The 19,442-nt window shown below is 39.6% G+C and overlaps 2 protein-coding genes across 8 annotated transcripts in view; one reads left to right on the top strand and one right to left on the bottom strand.

The window, feature by feature from the left end:
- The window catches only part of LOC124787666 (beta-1,3-glucan-binding protein-like), a 112,779-nt gene extending 106,884 nt beyond the window's left edge, over positions 1–5,895 (top strand). Inside the window, exons 8-9 of the mRNA XM_047254481.1 lie at positions 1,448–1,549; positions 5,669–5,895. Of these exons, the coding sequence (XP_047110437.1) occupies positions 1,448–1,549; positions 5,669–5,770 (204 nt within the window). The 3' untranslated portion in view covers positions 5,771–5,895. The remainder of the gene's footprint in view (positions 1–1,447; positions 1,550–5,668) is intronic.
- LOC124787667 overlaps positions 1–19,165 on the bottom strand; it is a 31,985-nt gene extending 12,820 nt beyond the window's left edge. For 2 of the 7 annotated variants that reach the window (XR_007015985.1, XM_047254482.1), the window contains exon 1: positions 18,275–19,165. Coding sequence is in view for 2 of the 7 variants with exons in the window: in XM_047254482.1 (XP_047110438.1) it covers positions 18,275–18,313 (39 nt within the window). In the remaining 5 variants the exon portion in view is untranslated. Of the gene's footprint in view, positions 1–484; positions 918–18,070; positions 18,159–18,274 lie in introns of those variants that run through there. The other 5 variants (XR_007015987.1, XM_047254483.1, XR_007015989.1 and 2 more) reach the window with 4 other exon arrangements.
- Between the last annotated feature and the right edge of the window lie 277 nt (positions 19,166–19,442).

Raw genomic sequence — 19,442 nt, 5'->3', positions numbered from 1 at the left:
TAGTGCACTTAGTAACATAGATACTAAAATTACCCACAACACAACAAAATTATAAGTCCATATCGCAAAATGAGTAAAAAAAGATAATTTATTCGCTCATGAGCAAAAATTTGCGTGCGTCCCTATGATGCTTGATTATTAACAGTAATCAGGTGGTGTCCTTCATTTGTCACAAATTGTGGTACCTACACCACTTTTGTATTGTACTGCTAATCTTCTCTTTAAATTTGCTTTCACATTGAGATTTCATGACCTTTGGACACAAACTGTCATAGTTCTGCTCCCTCAAATTTCTTGTAAAACAAATATCAGTTCAAAACTACAATATTTTCAATAGGCTCCTACATTTCATATAAATTAGCTACATTATTAACATTACTACAGAGATGATTCAAAATAAATAGATGGAATTTCTGATCAGTCATCGAAATTTGTGTCAGAAGTACAGAATTTCTTATTAGAGTTACACTGTGTAGAAACTTACACTGTTTGCCTTTTTCACTACAATTTCTAAAATGATTACAAAATTCATTCAGGAACATCAGCCACCTTGTACGCTGTAGTTGGCTACAAAAACTTCATCTTTATGAAACAGGTTCAAGTTTCAAAAACTTGGCTATTTCTTTTCATATAAACAGTTTGCAAGTGAGAGATCTAAAATGGTTTTCTGTTACTGTAGTTGAAAGTTCACCTGCTTTTAACACTTTTTCCACCTGCTTTTAACACTTTTTCCACCTGCTTGTAACACTTTTTCCACCTGCTTGTAACACTTTTTCCACCTGCTTGTAACACTTTTTCCACCTGCTTGTAACACTTTTTCCACCTGCTTGTAACACTTTTTCCACCTGCTTGTAACACTTTTTCCACCTGCTTGTAACACTTTTTCCACCTGCTTGTAACACTTTTTCCACCTGCTTGTAACACTTTTTCCACCTGCTTTTAACACTTTTTCCACCTGCTTTTAACACTTTTTCCACCTGCTTTTAACACTTTTTCCACCTGCTTTTAACACTTTTTTCCACCTGCTTTTAACACTTTTTTCCACCTGCTTTTAACACTTTTTTCCACCTGCTTTTAACACTTTTTTCCACCTGCTTTTAACACTTTTTTCCACCTGCTTTTAACACTTTTTTCCACCTGCTTTTAACACTTTTTTCCACCTGCTTTTAACACTTTTTTCCACCTGCTTTTAACACTTTTTTCCACCTGCTTTTAACACTTTTTTCCACCTGCTTTTAACACTTTTTTCCACCTGCTTTTAACACTTTTTTCCACCTGCTTTTAACACTTTTTTCCACCTGCTTTTAACACTTTATCCACCTGCTTTTAACACTTCACATAAATATTAGTCCTTGAAAGCATAAAAACAGAATTTAAATTCACTATCTTCAAAGAACATATAAAAGTTTGTTTCCTGCTGTATGAAACCTTTTTGTTTTTGTTACAGTTCTACATTAGTTTGGGTGTTGGAGTAGGTGGATATCAAGAATTTCCTGATGGGTGTATGTCACGTCAAAATCCAAAACCCTGGAAAAATAGGGAAACAAAGGTAAAATATAATTTTGATTATATTTGATACCTAAATTTGTAATGTTACAGCTGCTGCATTCCTGAATACCTTGAGAACACAACAATGAAATATTTGCTTATTTTAATCTCGCACAGATGTCATCTTGCATGTCCTTCCGAAGTTGAATGTGTAACCTAGATAAAATCAAAATTCTTGATTATATGGCTAAATGCTGAATATGAAAAGCTATTTTTATTAGTAAAAAGGTACAGATGATATCCCAACTCCAGTTTTGATTTCATTCTCAAAGAATGCATGTACAGAATTGTAGCATGTCTCCTACAGAACCTGTTGTGACCTTACTTAGAAAAGTATCTTGTTTCATGTTAAGTATGTTCTTGACATATTGTTGAATTGGGTGTACTGCTGGTGGTCTGCGTTTAACAAACAATATTTTGACATCATACCTCAGCGTCTTCATCGGGTGCTTCCTGTGACTGGTTGTTGTTGTTGTTGTGGTCTTCAGTCTTGAGACTGATTTGATGCAGTTCTCCATGCTACTCTATCCTGTGCAAGCTTCTACATCTCCCAGTACCTACTGCAGCCTACATCCTTCTGAATCTGCTTAGTGTTGTCATCTCTTGGTCTCCCTCTACGACTTCTACCCTCCACGCTGCCCTCCCGTACAAAATTGGTGATTCCTTGATGCCTCAGAACATGTCCTACCAACCAGTCTCTTCTTCTTGTCAAGTTGTGCCACAAACTCCTCTTCTCCCCAATTCTATTCAATACCTCCTCATTAGTTATGTGATCTACCCATCTAATCTTCAGCATTCTTCTGTAGCACCACATTTCGAAAGCTTCTATTCTCTTCTTGTCTAAACTATTTATCATCCACGTTTCACTTCCATACATGGCTACACTCCATACAAATACTTTCAGAAACGACTTCCTGAGACTTAAATCAATACTCAATGTTAATAAACTTCTCTTCTTCAGAAACACTTTCCTTGCCATTGCCAGTCTACATTTTATATCCTCTCTACTTCGACCATCATTAGTTATTTTGCTCCCCAAATAGCAAAACTCCTTTACTACTTTGTCTCATTTCCCAATCTAATTCCCTCAGCATCAGCAGACTTAATTCGACTACCTTCCATTATCCTAGTTTTGCTTTTGTTGATGTTCATGTTATGTCCCCCCTTTCAAGAAACTGTCCATTCCGTTCAACTGCTCTTCTTAAGTCCCTTGCTGTCTCTGACAGAATTACACTGTCATCGGCGAACCTCAGTTTTTATTTCTTCTCCATGGATTTTAATATCTACTCCGGACTTTTCCCTTGTTTCCTTTACTGCTGTGACTGGTACGATGTCAAAATATTGTGTTAGATAAGCAAACAACTGGCAGTACACCCGATTCAACGAGATGTCACAAAATTGCTGGGAAAGACTAAGAAAGTATGTTCTTGTCTATTAATGTATCATGAATTTCCTTCCTCATACAATGTGGAGTCAGTGCACATAATTTCAACTTGTGTGTGGGAGAAAGTAAATTCTTTTAGCTAAAACAGCTCTGATTTATTTCAAAACTCCATTTGTTGAGATGGGCCAAAATTTTTATAAAAGATCTAGTAATTAACTTCTTCCTTACACCTGTGATTTACAGTGTCTAGATCTAAATTTAAATATATAAATCTGAATGAAGGAATAAAAGAACAGAATGGTATGATAATGTATTAGACATCCTGGCAACAAACAGACCTGAACTTGTCAAATCAGTTAACTTAGAGGAAGGAGTCGGTGAACATAAGGCTGTGATGGCATCTATGACAATGACAATGGTCTGACAGTGTTAAGAAAGGTAGGAAGAAACTTTTGCTTAGGAAGAATGACAGGACGCAAATTTCAGAGTACCTGAGCAGTCAGCATCAAATATTTGGTGATAAGAATGCAGATGGGGAAAACAAATTGAAAAAATTCAAAGGAATTGTGCAATATGCCCTAGGCAAGTATGTTCAAAGTAAGGTCTTAAGGGATGGGAAAGAACCACCATGGTTTAATAGCAGTGTTAGAAAAGTGCTATATAAACAAAGAGAACTCCTTTGCTCTGAGACGAATATAAACCTGGCTGACAAACAAAAGCTGAATGAAGCAAAAATGAGTGTAAGGAGAGCAATGAAAGAAGCATTCAGTGACTTTGTAAGGAAAACTTTGTCAACCCCAAGAGATTTTCATCATATGTAAAAATCGGTAAGTGGGTCAAAATCATCTAGTCAGTCACTCAGTGATCATAATGGCACCGAAACAGAAGATAACAGAGAAAAGGCTGAAACACTGAATTTGGTCTTCCGAATTTGTTTCACTGTGCAAGATTGTAACACGGTCCCTCCTTTCAATCATCATATGAATGCTGGAATGGCAGATATTGGGAACTGATCCCACAACAGAAAAACTAAAACTGCTAAGTAGAGGAAAGGCATCAGTACCAGATGAGATATCTATAAAATTCTACAAAGATTATATGAAAGAACTTGGGTCCCCCTTCTGGCAGTAACTTATCGTAGATTGCTTGAGCAACAAAGGGTATATAGCGACTGGAAGAAATCGCAGATCATTCCCATTTTTAAGAAAGGCCATAGTACAGATGCACACAATATAGATGTATATTGTCAGTGTGTTATACAATTGTGGAACGTGTTTTATGCTCAAGAATTGACCTTCTTGGTGAAGGAAAATCTACTTTATAAAAATCAACGTGGATTCCAGACAGAGATCCTCTGTTTGCTCTGTTCCTCCATGAGATCCACAGCACTGTGGACAATGGCACTCAGGTTGATGCTGTTTTCCTTGACTTCAGGAAGGCATTCGACACCATCCTGCACTGCTGTTTAGTGAAGAAAATGACATTATTAAGTATCAGAGCAGATGTGCAACCGGGTGCAAGCCTTGCTTACGGACAGAGCTCGACACGTAGTTCTTAATGGAACAAAATCAGCAGATCAGCAGGTGCAAGGTAATTTCTGGAGTACGCCAAGGAGTTGTGATAGCACTGTTACTGTTTACAGTGTATATAAATGATCTAGTAGGAAGTGTTGGATGCTATCTAAGGCTGTTTGCAGATAATGCGGTTGTATGTAACAAAGTAGCAAATCCAGAAGATAATGATTTGCAGAATGACCTCCAGAGAACTGATGAATGGTGCAGGCTCTGGCAGTTGGCCCTGAATGTAAATAAATGTAATACATTGTGCATACACAGGAAAAGAAACCAATTAGTGTATAGCTACACCATTGATGACAAACCTCTGGAGTCAGTATCTGCTGTAAAGTATCTAGGAGTAGCTATCCAGTGACCTTAAGTGGCATGACTGCATAAAACAAATAGTAGGAAAAGCAGATGCCATATTCAGACTCATAAGCAGTATTTTCAGAGAATGTAACTTGTCCACAAAGGAAGTGGCAAGGTGTTTTTTCGAGTGATTCTTGAGTATTCATCTATCTGGGATCCCTACGAAATAGGACTGATGAGAGATAGAGAAGATCCAACAAAGAGCAGCACATTTAGTCACAGAATCATTTAGTTCACATGAGAGTGTTATGGAGATGCTCAACAAACTCCATTGGCAGGCATTACAAGATAGGTGTTGTGCATCGTGGAGAAATTTGCTACTGAAATTTCGAAAGGGCAATTCCCAGGAAAAGTTGGACGACATATTACTTCCCCCACATACATTTTATGTAATGACCATGAGGAGAAAATTTGAGAAACTAGAGCCAGTACAGAGGCTTACCAGCAATCATTCTTCCCACGTGCTGTTCACGAGTGGAATAGGTTTGGAGGGCTCAGTGGTACAAAAAGTACCCTACACAACACACCATTAGGTGGGTTGTGGAGTATGATGTAGATGTAGAATGGTAATTTGCAGCTATGAGTAACAGAGCTCATGGAAGTTCTTAAATGTTTTGCAGATACAGCCATCTGGGTATAAGGTCACACACATCTGGAGTGTAATACATGTTAATTGCAAAGTTATGAATTCTATAAACTGTGACTGATAGCAAACTGCCTTTCTGGGGACAATACTCAGTGACGGATTTATAGCAAAATCATTGTTCTGCTTAAAACTTAAGATTGATGGAAAATTTCTTTTCTTTTTCAGTCCATGCTCTTCTTCTACAGAGCCTTAGACAAATGGTATCCAACATGGGATGCACAGAAGTCTTCACTGGAAGTGGATTATGTGAAAGTATGGGCATTATAGTTTCAGCAACATGTTTTAAAAAGATTAATGAAGTTATTTATATTCAAAAAAAATTTGTAATAAGCAGCCATTTTTCAAATTTTATACAGAGTTTTCAATAAATCTACCATATCGTTGGAAATGAATTTAGGTTTTCCAATTAAAACATTAGCCTGTACATTTTCCTGACATTTGGCCGTGGTAGTCATGCTGCAACCTAGTAAAGTGGAGTTAATCCACCTGTTACTATTCTACTCCTCAGAAAAAGCTATTTTTGTCTGAATATGTTCACACCTGCTAGTAAGTATGGTGTGTACCTAAAACTACCAAAATATAGTTAATACAATATTTCACATAATTTTATTACCAATGTGATAGTTTAGTCTAAATTAATGAATTAATCCCATAATCAATAATGTGCATGAATTAGCAAAATTGAAATGTGGAAATTTTACATAGAAGCCTGTAATCTATTGCATGGATGTACAGTATACTAATCAGATAGTCCTACGAACTCCTTTACTTCTCTAATCAGCTGCCTTTATAATTAAAGTAAATTATTGCTGACTCCTACAAGTCATCTACACTAGTAAATTTGCATCCTGTAGTTTCATGAAACACGTATTACCAAACTCAAAAATTCAGTACACCAATCTATAAATACCCCCCCCCCCCCAAAAAAAAAAAAAAAGAGAATTGTATGCACACAGTAAGCTTATGGTCAACATCTGAGTGTGTAGTAAATATCTTGTCCAAAAAGTATATGAATCTGTGGGTAATACTCACACGAGTAAAGTGTATCTAAGTAGTATAGGTTTAGCATTCTGCAAAATACTACCATGCAGTGAGTCATGTGATTTTTTTGACATGTAGATGTGGATAAACTACAGTGGTCTAAGTTTTGGTGAACTGTGTTTTGAATAAATCAACATGCTCACTGTCTTTTATTATTTAACTCTTGATATACATTGTAGAGCAGTGTTAAACTTGGTAATGACAACAGCAAGGAATTTGTTATGAACTACCATTAAATGTGATTCTTGGATTTAACATAAAAATATAATAGTATGTGCTTGGTTGGTTAATGACTTTGTATTTTTTATAAAAATTAATGGGAGACACTTCAAAGGAGTAATTTTTACATATTGGTCACAGCCGGACAATGTGCTGTAGGAAAATAAATGTGCCTATTACTGAATCTGAAAACACGTGGTGTTGCTTTCATTATTGTTCAATGTAGTTAAAATACCCAAACAGTTCTTTCAGTTTGAGACTGAACATATGGTGCTATTGGGGAAACAATCTACAACCAAGGAAGTCTGCTTACAATTTCATGCATATTAAGTACTGAATTTAAAACCATATTTTGATAAAGAAAACTGTTTTCAGTGAATGAAAAATATTCATTTTTCCCTGAAGAGAGTTTTGTAAATTTTCTGTCTCTTAGCAGTAACAGAGTATGTTTGAAGAGAAAAAAAAGTAGTGATGAAATACGGAAATAGCTACTTCCCAGTTCGTTTAGTTTGTCCTGATATCAGCATCGTATTCTGCAAGGTGTTGAAGAAAACCACATAAGTATAACAACAAGGTGTTGAAGAAAACCATATATGTATAATAAAAAATTATATTACCAAACACATTTTATAGATTATAGCATGGGGAAGAAAGCTCAGAAAAATGTAACAATTTACATCTATGTCTTGGAGATACTTCCGCAGAATGTTCATGATAACTTAAAATTAGGCCAATTACATTATCTACCACTGGTACTAACAATCTTCAATTTACCTTTGAAATGGTGAGGAGAAACTTCTTGACCTTAAAATGAAACACTATCTTTAAGATTAAATTGCACTTATTTTTCAATAGTCTACCTTGAGGTATGTTGACAAATACGTTTCCAGTGAATGCATTTTATTCCAGGATTGAGATCCAAGGTGGTCTGCAGAATACAAATCTATGGCTTGCCATAACCTATTAAGTGGCTGAAAAAAAATTCCAGAAAAAATTTTTGAAGGAAAATAGATGGCCTGAATGGTTAATTTGTTAAGGCTGTGTAATGGGAAGCATTTTATGAACCTTCAACATCGCAGCGCGTCAGCAATCGTTGGTTAATATATTAAAAAACTAAAAACCCGCCTCGATTGCGAAAAAAGCACCTAGTGTTGTGTTAACTCAGGTTTTGGCGTAGATAATTTTTTGGACCTCACTTTAACTGTAGTTGAAAACCGCATTGAATTTAATATTTTTCGGAAAAATACGTTTTCCGACAATATTATACCTGCAGACTCGGCCCATCCATATGCCCATAAGATGGCCTTTTTTCATTCTAATATTCATAGTTACAGCTATCCCTCTTGCACCAGATGCAGTGGAAACTGAACTGCTCACACTTGAGAGTATTGCTATAAATAATGGCTATAGGCCTCAGTTGGTAAGACAGATGTATAACAAGGGGAAAAAAAAAAAATTATGTCTTCCACCCTAGGGGATGCATTAGATGACAAACAAGTGGCAACGATATCTATCCCTTACATAGTCAATATAAGTTACAAATTGGGGCGTTTACCCAGAGCCCATAATTTGAGTCGCCTATTCTACTAATAATAGTTTACATAGGAATTTAATTCACTCCTTGCAGAGTAAGAGTGATAAAATTTCCCAATCAGGAGAATATAAAATTACATGCGGGGATTGTCCAAAATTTTACATCGGGCAAATGGGACGAGCTCTGGGTCTCAGGTATAAAGAGCATATTACTTCTAGAAGCAGTGACGGTACTAAGGACTCCACTTATGTGGAACACCTTGTGCAAACGGCTCATGCGCCGAGCCCTCCAGTTAATATCGAGTTACTTCATGTCGAGGTTAAGGGCTTAAAACTGGATGTTTCGGAAGAAATGCAGATATTTAACCATCTGCAACATGCTAAAGACAATATCCTTAACGACCAACTCCTACTAAGAAATAGAAAATTTTTTGAAGGTTTCGTGTATTTACTTTTTTCTTCATACTTGTAAATCCGATGATCTGGGGATTTTCACATGTGTGCGCTGACTGGCGAGCAAGGCTGGTCAAGCTGTTCATCTTCTTTCTTTTTATCCTCATTTTCCTTTTACGATGAAAGTGATTTTAGCCCTTTGAACACCTCATGTTTTATCCCTATATCTTTATTACCATGATGTCTTTAGATTACGTCCAAGCTTCATATGTGTTTCTTTACAAGCATAAGCAACCGCGTGTGGTTATTTTTAGGTTTCATCTCCTATTTAGCTCATCTCTTGTTCTATCCATTCCATTTTTTGAATTACGTTGATCCACTGTTGGGAATATATGGGATATTTAGCCCTGACCCATGTATAAACTTTCTCGTATTTGTATGCGCATTCGCATTCAAGTAACTTCCCTTGTCTTGCGCATGTGCATAAGTAGCGGGTCAGGCTTGTAAGTGAGCAACCATTTGTAGCTGCAGTTTATGGCGGGTCATGGCCCATCGAACATAGGCCGGTGTGAGGTGGAGCATACACCATTAAGTCAAGTAGTGGTTTTGACTTTGTACATATGTGCTGTTTGTGTTTTCCTTTCTTTTTCGTTTATAAATGTTTAGCTATGGTGTTCTTTTAATCATTGACGAAGGTCTTCTTAGGCACTTGTGGGTTTTATTGTCGTTCTGAAGAGGGTGTAGTTATCTACGCTGAAACCTGAGTTAACACTTAACACTAGGTGCTTTTTTCACAATCGAGGTGGGTTTTTAGTTTTTTAATAATGAAGCATTTTATGTTGGGACCAATATGTTCATGCCATTTTGGAAGTTTGCTAAGGCTGATAAATTTTTCTCATCTAGCTTGGTGCTTCAGTAAAATATTTTTAATCAGTATAAAGTGAAAGGACTGCTGTCTCAGCTGTGTGAATGTAAATAAGCAACAGAAAATCCAGCACGGAATAATTAGAATATTATGAAAAGGATATACAACTATTAACCATAAAGAGTTGTTAAGTTGCAGATGGGTACAACAAAAAATCTTCTAAAGTAGAAAATGATTGCTGTGTTTTCGCAAAATTGATCTTATTCAGGAGTATGGCAAAATTCATTGCAGTTTGAAGCATTACCAACCTGATTTTTATGGGTATAGCCTGAACTCACGGTTTACATCAAATGGATTTTCTCTTTTTCATTCCTTGGAATAGACCTTTTTAGGTCTAAATGAACAATTTTGGCCTGTTTTGGAGTTTTAACTAAAAAATCAATGAACACTTATTAATATAAAAATTTTATTATATCTTTATTTTATTCATATTTGTCAATATTTATTCACTGACTGTATTACTTCCATAAAATAAAGAACAATCACCTTTAATCACAACTGTGATTTTGTTTCAGTACAGGACGCATTTTGAGCCTGGACACTCAACTTAAAATGTCTGTCAGTTTTTCACATATTTAAGTAAATTCAAATCCCGGTAATATTACAGTAGCATGTTAGAAAGTGGTACATTGTGAAGTTCACAAAACTAAGACCAACCAAAAAATAACTTCCTGTTTACAGTAGTGCATACATAGTTTTGAAGCACAGTAGGAGTAAATATGCTTATGTACATACATTCACTTTTCACTCGGTCATTTTAGCAAATACAAATCAAAATAAGTCAAATTCAAAATCCAAAAGAGAACTGCCTTCAGTCATACTTTACTAAATTTTGACACAGTTATTATAGTTTTCAGAAAATAAACTATTAACTTTTCCTTATATTTAAACTTCAAAAAATCTAAGAATTTATACATTGCGACCCTGTTAAAAGCCTGAGTAACTACCTATGGGGTATAAGTAGAAACTATAATACTGAATAATACACCCATTTTAAAAACACTGATTTATTGTACTTGACGGCACAATGTGTACAGCACAAAGACAAAAAAAAGGGTGCCAAGACATGGATCTCTGCTTGACGCTCCAAAGAATATGGCAAAGAGAAATCAAACCTTTGTAGCTGGTGACGGTCGATGTTTAAATACTTCTGTGAACATCGCCACATAGCTGCCCCTCACCCCTGCCCCCCCCCCCCCCCTTGCAGTATGGAGTACCAGTCAGTTGGTGGGGACAGTGCATGATTGGTAACTCCTCGGTGTCGTCTGGGATCGGTGGAGATGGCTGTGCTAGCAGCTCGAGGGGGCGCCACTGGACGGTGTAGTCATCGAAACTCTGAGGGCGGCAAAAGCGTCGGCCAGCCCTGGAGTGTGGGTGTGGTGAGAAGATCTGTGACGCACACAACACATGCACGAAAACGAACCCATTAGGGCACACGAATGCTCTGGTAGCATCGCCAGATGTGGAGGGTGGGAGTGGGAATCGTCGCACTAATGACGTGGCTGGTGTGGAAATAGGGGGCGATGCACTCAGTTTTACCAACAGTATATAAGCAGAATCTTCTCGGATGGTGATAGAGAGGTTCGTGATGTCCTCTGGGGAAATGTCCACCCGCAGTTCAATCATGCCCTGGTCAGTTCTGGGTAGGGGTACTGAGAAACCTTGGAATGGGGAGCCAGGAGGGGTCAGAGGTTTGTGCCGACCCGGCGAGGGAGTCACGGGAGTGTGGGGATAATATGTGCTTGGTTGGTAGTACCTTGATGTTCCCATCGTGGGGGGAGAGGTCTGAGATGGGGGTAAAGAGCTTGACTGAGAGCTGTTGGTGTCAATGGACTTGGCTCAAGACAAATTGGACAGTGAAGGTCGGGGCGAGAAACCTCGGAAGGGTGAGCCGGGAGTGCTGCAAGTTGCAGGGGCCTAGAAGTGGGAGTGGCTGGGGCTGAAATAAGGGAGCTCTATTGTGAGCTCCGAATGTGAGTAGAGGAATCTGCATCCTCAACAGGAGTGAAGTGATCCAGTGACTGGGTTGCCTTTGACCTTGATGTCTAACATCTGGTCTGAGCGTTTAATAATTTTATGTGGGCCAGTATAGGGAGGCTTTAGGGGAGTCCGCACTGTGTTGTCGCAGAGCATTACATGTGTGCAGGTCCTAGCACGGTGAGGTTTGCTGGGCGTGGAGTTTGCACTGAAGAGTGAAGTGGCTCGGTAAGCAGTGCGGATGCGTTCTACAGTGATTGACCTTCGTGGCTGGTGATGGCAGTTTGGACAGAGGCAGTTTCCCGATCCATATCGACATGAGGGTGTCATCGGGCAGGGCCTGTTCATTGACGAGGAGTCATGAGCATTGCCACAGCTGTGACAGTTTTGTCACTGAGGTGCTCCTCGTAGACGAGGTTCTGAACCTTTTCCATTGATGCCTGGGTGACACGATCCAATCTTATCTCCTTGGCGGTTGTGAATTTGTCCACCTGTAGGGGTGTACTTACTAAATCATGGATCAGGTCTACACGGTCGTGGAGGTTGATCACCAGACAGATGAATCTTGAGTCATTATTGAGCTAATAGTATTGAAAAGTTTGTTCTGCGAGAGTGAACCAGAATTCAGGGTGCTCTAGTGTGAACGCTGGTAGCTTTGGTAGCCTCTCGGGTGGCGGCGATTTGGAAGCAGCCGATGGGTTAGGTGGGGGCGTGGATGTTAGGTCCAAAGTGTGTGTATGTGTGTGTGTGTGTGGGGGGGGGGGGGGGGGGGGGGGTAGCTGTATCTTCGAGCCTTCGCAATGCGGCCGGCGTGCTTGGTGGCACTGTAAAAGTGGGAGGTTGGGTGGTAGGGTAGCTCGGTGCAACAAAGCAGTCAACCGACGCGGCTGGCACAATACATATTGTGGTACATTGCTGAGCATTAGGCCAGTGTTCAGTCAATGTTACTTGGTCCCCTGGCAGAATAGTTCACTGTGCTCAACTGGAGTGGCGTGGTACTACGTGACCACAGTGCATTGTTTACAATGTTCACATGGCACGTCTAAAAAGACGTTCCGTGAACTGGTATGAATAAGTCCTGAGGTACGTTCTCCGGTGAAGGTATGGTAACACTCGCATTATTAGAGTAACTGCCTGACAAGTCGACAGAGGGATTCGTGAACTGTGCAACTTGTTGCTGTGCCATGTTTGCAGAAGGATACTGTTGAAGTCTCTATGGGACAGAATCGGGTCCATCGACGGAATTAGTGCTGTCTGCTTGCACACTGTAATTGTTTTGTGGCACTGCTGTAGATTTAGGAGATGCGAAAGGGTTGTTCCGCTGGTGGGATTCATACACTACTGGCCATTAAAATTGCTACACCATGAAGGTGACGTGCCACAGATGCGAAATTTAACTGACAGGAAGAAGGTGCTGTGATATGTAAATGATTATATTTTCAGAGCATTCACACAAGGTTGGCACTGGTGGCGACACCTAAAACGTGCTGACCTGAGGAAAGTTTCCAACCGATTTCTCATCCACAAACAGCAGTTGACCGGCGTTGCCTGGTGAAATGTTGTTGTGATTCCTCGTGTAAGGAGGAGAAATGCGTATCATCACATTTCCGACTTTGATGAAGGTTGGATTGTAGCCTATCGCGATTGCGGTTTTTGGATATCACGACATTGCTGCTCATGTTGGTCGAGATCCAATGACGGTTAGCAGAATATTGAATCGGTGGGTTCAGGAGGGTAATACGGAATGCCGTGCTGGATCCCAACGGCCTCGTATCACTAGCAGTTGAGATGACAGGCATCTTATCCGCATGGCTGTAACAGATCGTGCAACCACGTCTCGATCCCTGAGTCAACAGATGGCGATGTTTGCAAGACAACAAGCATCGGCATGAGCAGTTAGACGACGTTTGCAGCAGCATGGACTATCAGCTCGAAGACCATGGCTGCGGTTACCCTTGACACTGCATCACTGTCAGGATCGCCTGCGATGTACTCAATGACGAACCTGGGTGCACGAATGGCAAAATGTCATTTTTTGGATGAATCCAGGTTCTGTTTACAGCATCATGATGGTTGCATCTGTGTTTGGTGACATCACGGTGAATGCACATTGGAAGCGTGTATTAGTCGTCGCCATACTGGCATATCACCCGGCGTGATGGTATGGGGTTCCATTGGTTATACATCTCGGTCACCTCTTGTTCGCATTGACGGCATTTTGAACAGTGGACGTTACATTTCAGTTGTTATGACCTGTGGCTCTACGCTTCATTCGATCCCTACGAAACCCTACATTTCAGCAGGATAATGCACGACCGCATGTTGCAGGTCTGTACGGGCCTTTCTGTATACAGAAAATGTTCAACTGCTGCCCAGGCCAGCACATTCTCCAGATCTCTCACCAATCGAAAACGTCTGGTCAATGGTGGCCGAGCAACTGGCTCGTCATAATATGCCAGTCACTACTCTTAATGAACTGTGGTATTGTGGTTAAGCTGAATGGGCAGCTGTACCTGTACACGCCATCCAAGCTCTGTTTGACTCAATTCCCAGGCGTATCAAGGCCGTTATTACGGCCAGAGGTGGTGGTTCTGGGTACTGATCTCTCAGGATCTATGCACCCAAATTGCGTGAAAATGTAATCACATGTCAGTTCTAGTATAATATATTTGTCCAATGAATACCTGTTTATCTCTGCATTTCTTCTTGGTGTAGCAATTTTAATGGCCAGTAGTGTATTTCAGTGTAACGTGGGGGAAGCATGGCGTCACATAACCAGAGTCACTCAGATTGTTGTTATGTACTCGAAGTGGCATGGAAGAAGGTTCTGGCGATGTAGCACGAGCTGATTTCACTGCTGCAGGGTGTTGGGAATCCAGCGGGTTAAACACGCCTTCTTCATTGTGCTGGTAGACGCTGAACTCCGGGTGCGTGTTGCTCATGGTCATGGTGTCTGTGATGCGGTTGAGTTGATGGATGTAAATAGCATTTTTCGTGACACCGTAGTCCCGAACACTTAACTCGTGCGAAACGGTGGAATAACGAACTCGGGGTCACGATTATGGGGTATAAGTAGGTACTATAATACCGAATAATACACCCATTACTAAAAACACTTATTTATTGTACTTGACGGCACAATGTATACAGCACAAAGCAAAAAAAAGGGTGCCAAGACGTGGGTCTCTGCTTGGCGCTCCAAAGAACATGGCAAAGGGAAATCAAACCTTTGTAGCTGGTGACGGTCGATGTTTAACTACTTCTGTGAACGTCACCACATATCTTTTGCATCATGAACTGCTGCAAGACATGGAGGAAGTGTCAGTGAGATTATAGAAGGTGCAAACCTTGTTGACTCCAGTGACTTCACAAGCCACGCTAGGTTTCTTCATTGAGGGTACATTGTGTGGCAAAGCAAGCTAGGATACTTCTACTTTCCATCTTGTTTTGCCATCTTCCTCCTTCAAATTTATTTTTTCATTTTTGAATTAATTACCAATAATATATATGAGTGTAATCTGTATGTTCATATGAGAGAAAGGTTGATCCTCAGTTTCAAAGAATATAACACCAGATTTAATTTTGTGCCTAGTTTTATGCATGTAATTGATTTCTAATTTATTTTGACTTACTACTTGTATCTTTCATTATAGGGTGAAATTAGTAATTCTTTCGTAACTTGAATTCTACCTTTGATGTATAAACAAATATAAATTCTATACTAAGTATTAACTTTTTGAGGAACAGCTAATAGCAATTTTAAAGTATCTATTAGGCTCTCTTCGAAAACATGTTAGCAAAGCCAGCCCTTAATTAATTCCAGAGTAATTAAGTTTTGTCCAAAGTATAGTCTGTGTACTTATATTTGTAAATTTCATGATTTAAACAAATAATTTGGCTTAACTCTTGTAGAACTATTATAAAAGAAGAAATATTTCGATGTATTCAGTTAATTTAATGAGTTAAGTTTTAGTTGTAATTTCTGTAAATTTAATTTCGAACAATGTATAGTTTCGGCACCTATTATTGTGGTCATGAGACAGTCAGTCCACGGCAGAGTTTCAGACGAGGAACCTGTGTTGGTTAGTACGACGACAATGCATCAACTTAACAGTGAAATAAGTGTTACACCAACAGGCCGTGAGTTAAAGTAATAACAGTGGCTGCTCAATTTATTTGAAAGATTGTGAACTGTGTTGTCAGGCTTTTACTGCTCGTAGATGTTCATCAGTAAACTATTGTAGCAGTATGTGGATGTTCACCTGCAATCTATTAATGAGGCTTATTGAAAGTTAAACAATAGTGCACTGGCCATATAACTGTGTAATATTGGGCGGATGTCAACAGTGAAAGTAACACAGTGAAATGCAACTGGGCATCTGTCAGCTACATCATTTACAGTAGACAGTAGTTGTACTTCCACAACCCATTTTTCAGCCAGTGTAGCAGCCAGTACGTGAACACAGAGGACAACAAACGAAGATATAAAGCAGGGAACATTGTCACAATTTGGCAAACAGCATGATCGACATGGTCCTAATGACTGTCAGTTGGGTTTAACTCTGGAAGTTTGGGCAGGGTAGTATGGTTGAAGTCACCCTGATGCTCTTTGAACCACACACATGTACTGCAAGATGTGTGACATGTTGCATTGCCCTGCTGGTAGATATGCCAATAAAAACGTGTGTAGGGGTGGACATTGTCTCGAAGGATACCTGCATATTTGTGTTGATCCAATGTGCCTTTCAGAATAGAGAGATCACCAAGGGAATGCTATGAACAAATCCCCCATACCATAACACTCCCTCATCTGCCCTGGACATCTTGCTTTCAGATATTTCATGCCATACACCCTAACAGCCACCTATTTGATGTAGTATAAATGTGAGTCATCTGATAAGACTGTGCGTCGCCACTCAGTGAATGTCCAGTTGCGGCAGTGGTGTGCAAATTCCAGCCTTCATTGCTGATGAACAGCAGTCGGCATGGGTCTTTGAACAAGGCACCTGCTGCAGAGGTACACTTGTAGTAATGTTCACTGAGGAGACATTGCTGATAGCTCCAATAGCTCCTTGATTAATCTAGGCAGTCAGATGTTTTAACAGTTGCACATCTGTTGTCCCATACACATCTCTGCAGCCATCATTCAGCCCAGTCATCTGTGGCTGATGGTGCACTGCTGTTGCCTTGGTGCCGATTTTGGATAGCACCATTTTGCCATGCATGGTGTACTTTAATCACAGCAGCATGCAAACGGTTTAGATATAGCTGTTTTCGAAATGATTTTACCCTTGGCCTGAAAGCTGATGATCATGTCCATTTGGATGTCACGTAAATCACTCTGTTTCCACATTATGACGAAGACTGCACTATTTCATTGTCTCCCCGACTCGCTTTATATACCTTCCACAGCTAGTGTTACCTCTGAGTAGTTATCGCACATTGACATCGAACATATGCAGTAGTCATATTAATGTGACTGGATTATATATTTACCTGTGTTAGAGTTATTTTCTTTTTATATTCTTCTATTGGAAAAGGTTTTTCATGTGTCACAAATGTAAAAACACATTCAAAATGTATATCAAAGTATGACCAAAGTCTGTGGCTTCATGCTACAACGAGAATTTTGTATGACATTTTAGTATTGGAGTACACACTTAACATTTTAAAGTTCTGTAAAGTGAACTTTTTCTGATGTCTTGCAGTACATTTTTGTACACTTTGAAAAATACAGCACAAGAAGGCAACAGTGCATATTTCATTGACACAATTGCTCATGGGGCCTCAATACAATCCACCTTTCAACTCCTCCCCCTGAATAATGGAAATTTTCTTCATATCTTATACCCAGAATTCCTCATACGAATGTTCCTCAATTTAGTGATGCATGCTATACCCACTGAACTAGGAATCTCCCCCGGGTAAATCTGCATCTTGGAGATATCTTCACCATCTTTCACTGTTATAAATGCTGATTCTAGGCTTTGAATTGAGACAGGTAGGTGTTGGAACTCAGGGGCTAAAAAATACAGGAACACACGTGCAGGGACAGTACTTTGGCAAATCCAGTGTGCCACCTAATGTAACATGCACGCAAATTTTAAAAATGAAAATCATAAAAAGTTTGTTGGTGCATCAGTGGTAGGCTAAATGTATTATACACAACAATGGATGTGCACATGAACTGTGAAAACAATTTTAACTTACGCATTATTGACAGGATTATTAAATAAAAACTAGCTTGATTACCTACACAACATGCAAACTTACTGTAAATTACAGGCTGTAATGAATCCGCCTCCTCTAACATTACATTATTTTTATAGAGATAACTGATACCATGAACAATCTCGAATCTCGCGCAGGTTAAACTTCTCAGCTGTTTCATTAAAAGAATTCATATGATTTTGTATATGATCTAATACATTACAGGCTAACATGTATAAAAAAGAAACTGTGCTAAAATTGATATGTACCAACAGTTCAAATTATTCTTCGGTAATTTCCAAGAATGATTGCCTATCGAAGTCGCGGGGTCCAAACGATGCATATCAAACGTGCGACTGTTAATCGATCATGCGACCCTGGTGGCGGGTGTTAAGAGTATGTTTACGGTGGTCACTACAGCAGCGACAAAAGAGCGTTGCAAAATACTTGTAATTACAAAGGAGACGACTTACGTTACTCCTCGTCGGTGTTGTCCTTTTGTGAAAGTCCATGTGATGTGTACGCTACGGGAACTATTCCATTTTTGCCACAGCCTTGGTAATCACGCAAAAATATGGGTAGTGTCTCACCTGCATTAATTTTCCTGCAAACACAACTTGTGGAAATAGAGGTACCGAAACAAGTATAGTTCGTCTCTTTGTCCTGGACGCCCTTCTCTTTTAATGGAAGACTTCACGGATTTCCATAGCCGCTCGATGTTCTGTGTGTGCACACTGGGGTTATCTGAAGACACAAACTCTACAGAGTGGTTGTCGAGCTCGTGGTCGAATCCTTCTACTTTGAGTGCCTTGCAGGACTGAAACCCATCTGTAATGACTTTTCTACCAGGCAGTATGAAATGCTTTATCAGACTCAATAAAGTGACATTGTCTGTGGACAATACTATGACAATGAAACACTTCTGGGACTCTCGTTCTATTCTTCCGAATAGCCAAATATGGTCGATTTCACTCTTTGAAGGTTGTCCTCTGCTTCTCCCTTCTTGCTATGTGAGATTCGTCCATTTCAACAACTTTACTCAGTCCACCAATAGGTACACTGTCGTTCGTCACTACCACATAACACACTTCTCTGCAAAACCCGAAATAATCGCACACGGTAGTAGCAGTTTCTGATGCTGTTACTTGCAAGGTGCAGTCTCGAATCCAGCAAGATAGAATTACGCTGGTTAGATGGATAATTTGGAAGAGTCGAACCACGTATTCTTCCTGATACTCGTTCGTTTTCCGCACTGTCCGCAATGAAATTGTATCGGTATTTCAGCATTGAAATTCTTCTTTCAAAGTTTTACACACTTCACACCACCATAGTCTATGCGATACCTCCTTTTCTCGTCCGGTAGTATTCCATATTTGCGACAAAAAGTGAAACAATTTTCTACGCTGGATAAGCATGGAATTAGATTTTCCCATGTGAGAGAATCCGCCGAAGAAACGTGAAGAACACCAGACATCCCACTCACTACCGACATAAATCGTCTGGATTTCCCTAGCGATTCACAAATAATTCGTGGAGGTATGTAACTTATAGCAACTAATGGAAGGACGGAAAACAGATAAAAAAGACGATCACAAACAATTCGTCATACCGCCCGCCACCAGTTGCATGATCCGTTTACAA

Source organism: Schistocerca piceifrons, chromosome 3 (assembly GCF_021461385.2).
Source record: "Schistocerca piceifrons isolate TAMUIC-IGC-003096 chromosome 3, iqSchPice1.1, whole genome shotgun sequence".
Lineage (NCBI taxonomy): Eukaryota > Metazoa > Arthropoda > Insecta > Orthoptera > Acrididae > Schistocerca > Schistocerca piceifrons.
This window is presented reverse-complemented; position numbering and strand designations above follow the sequence as displayed.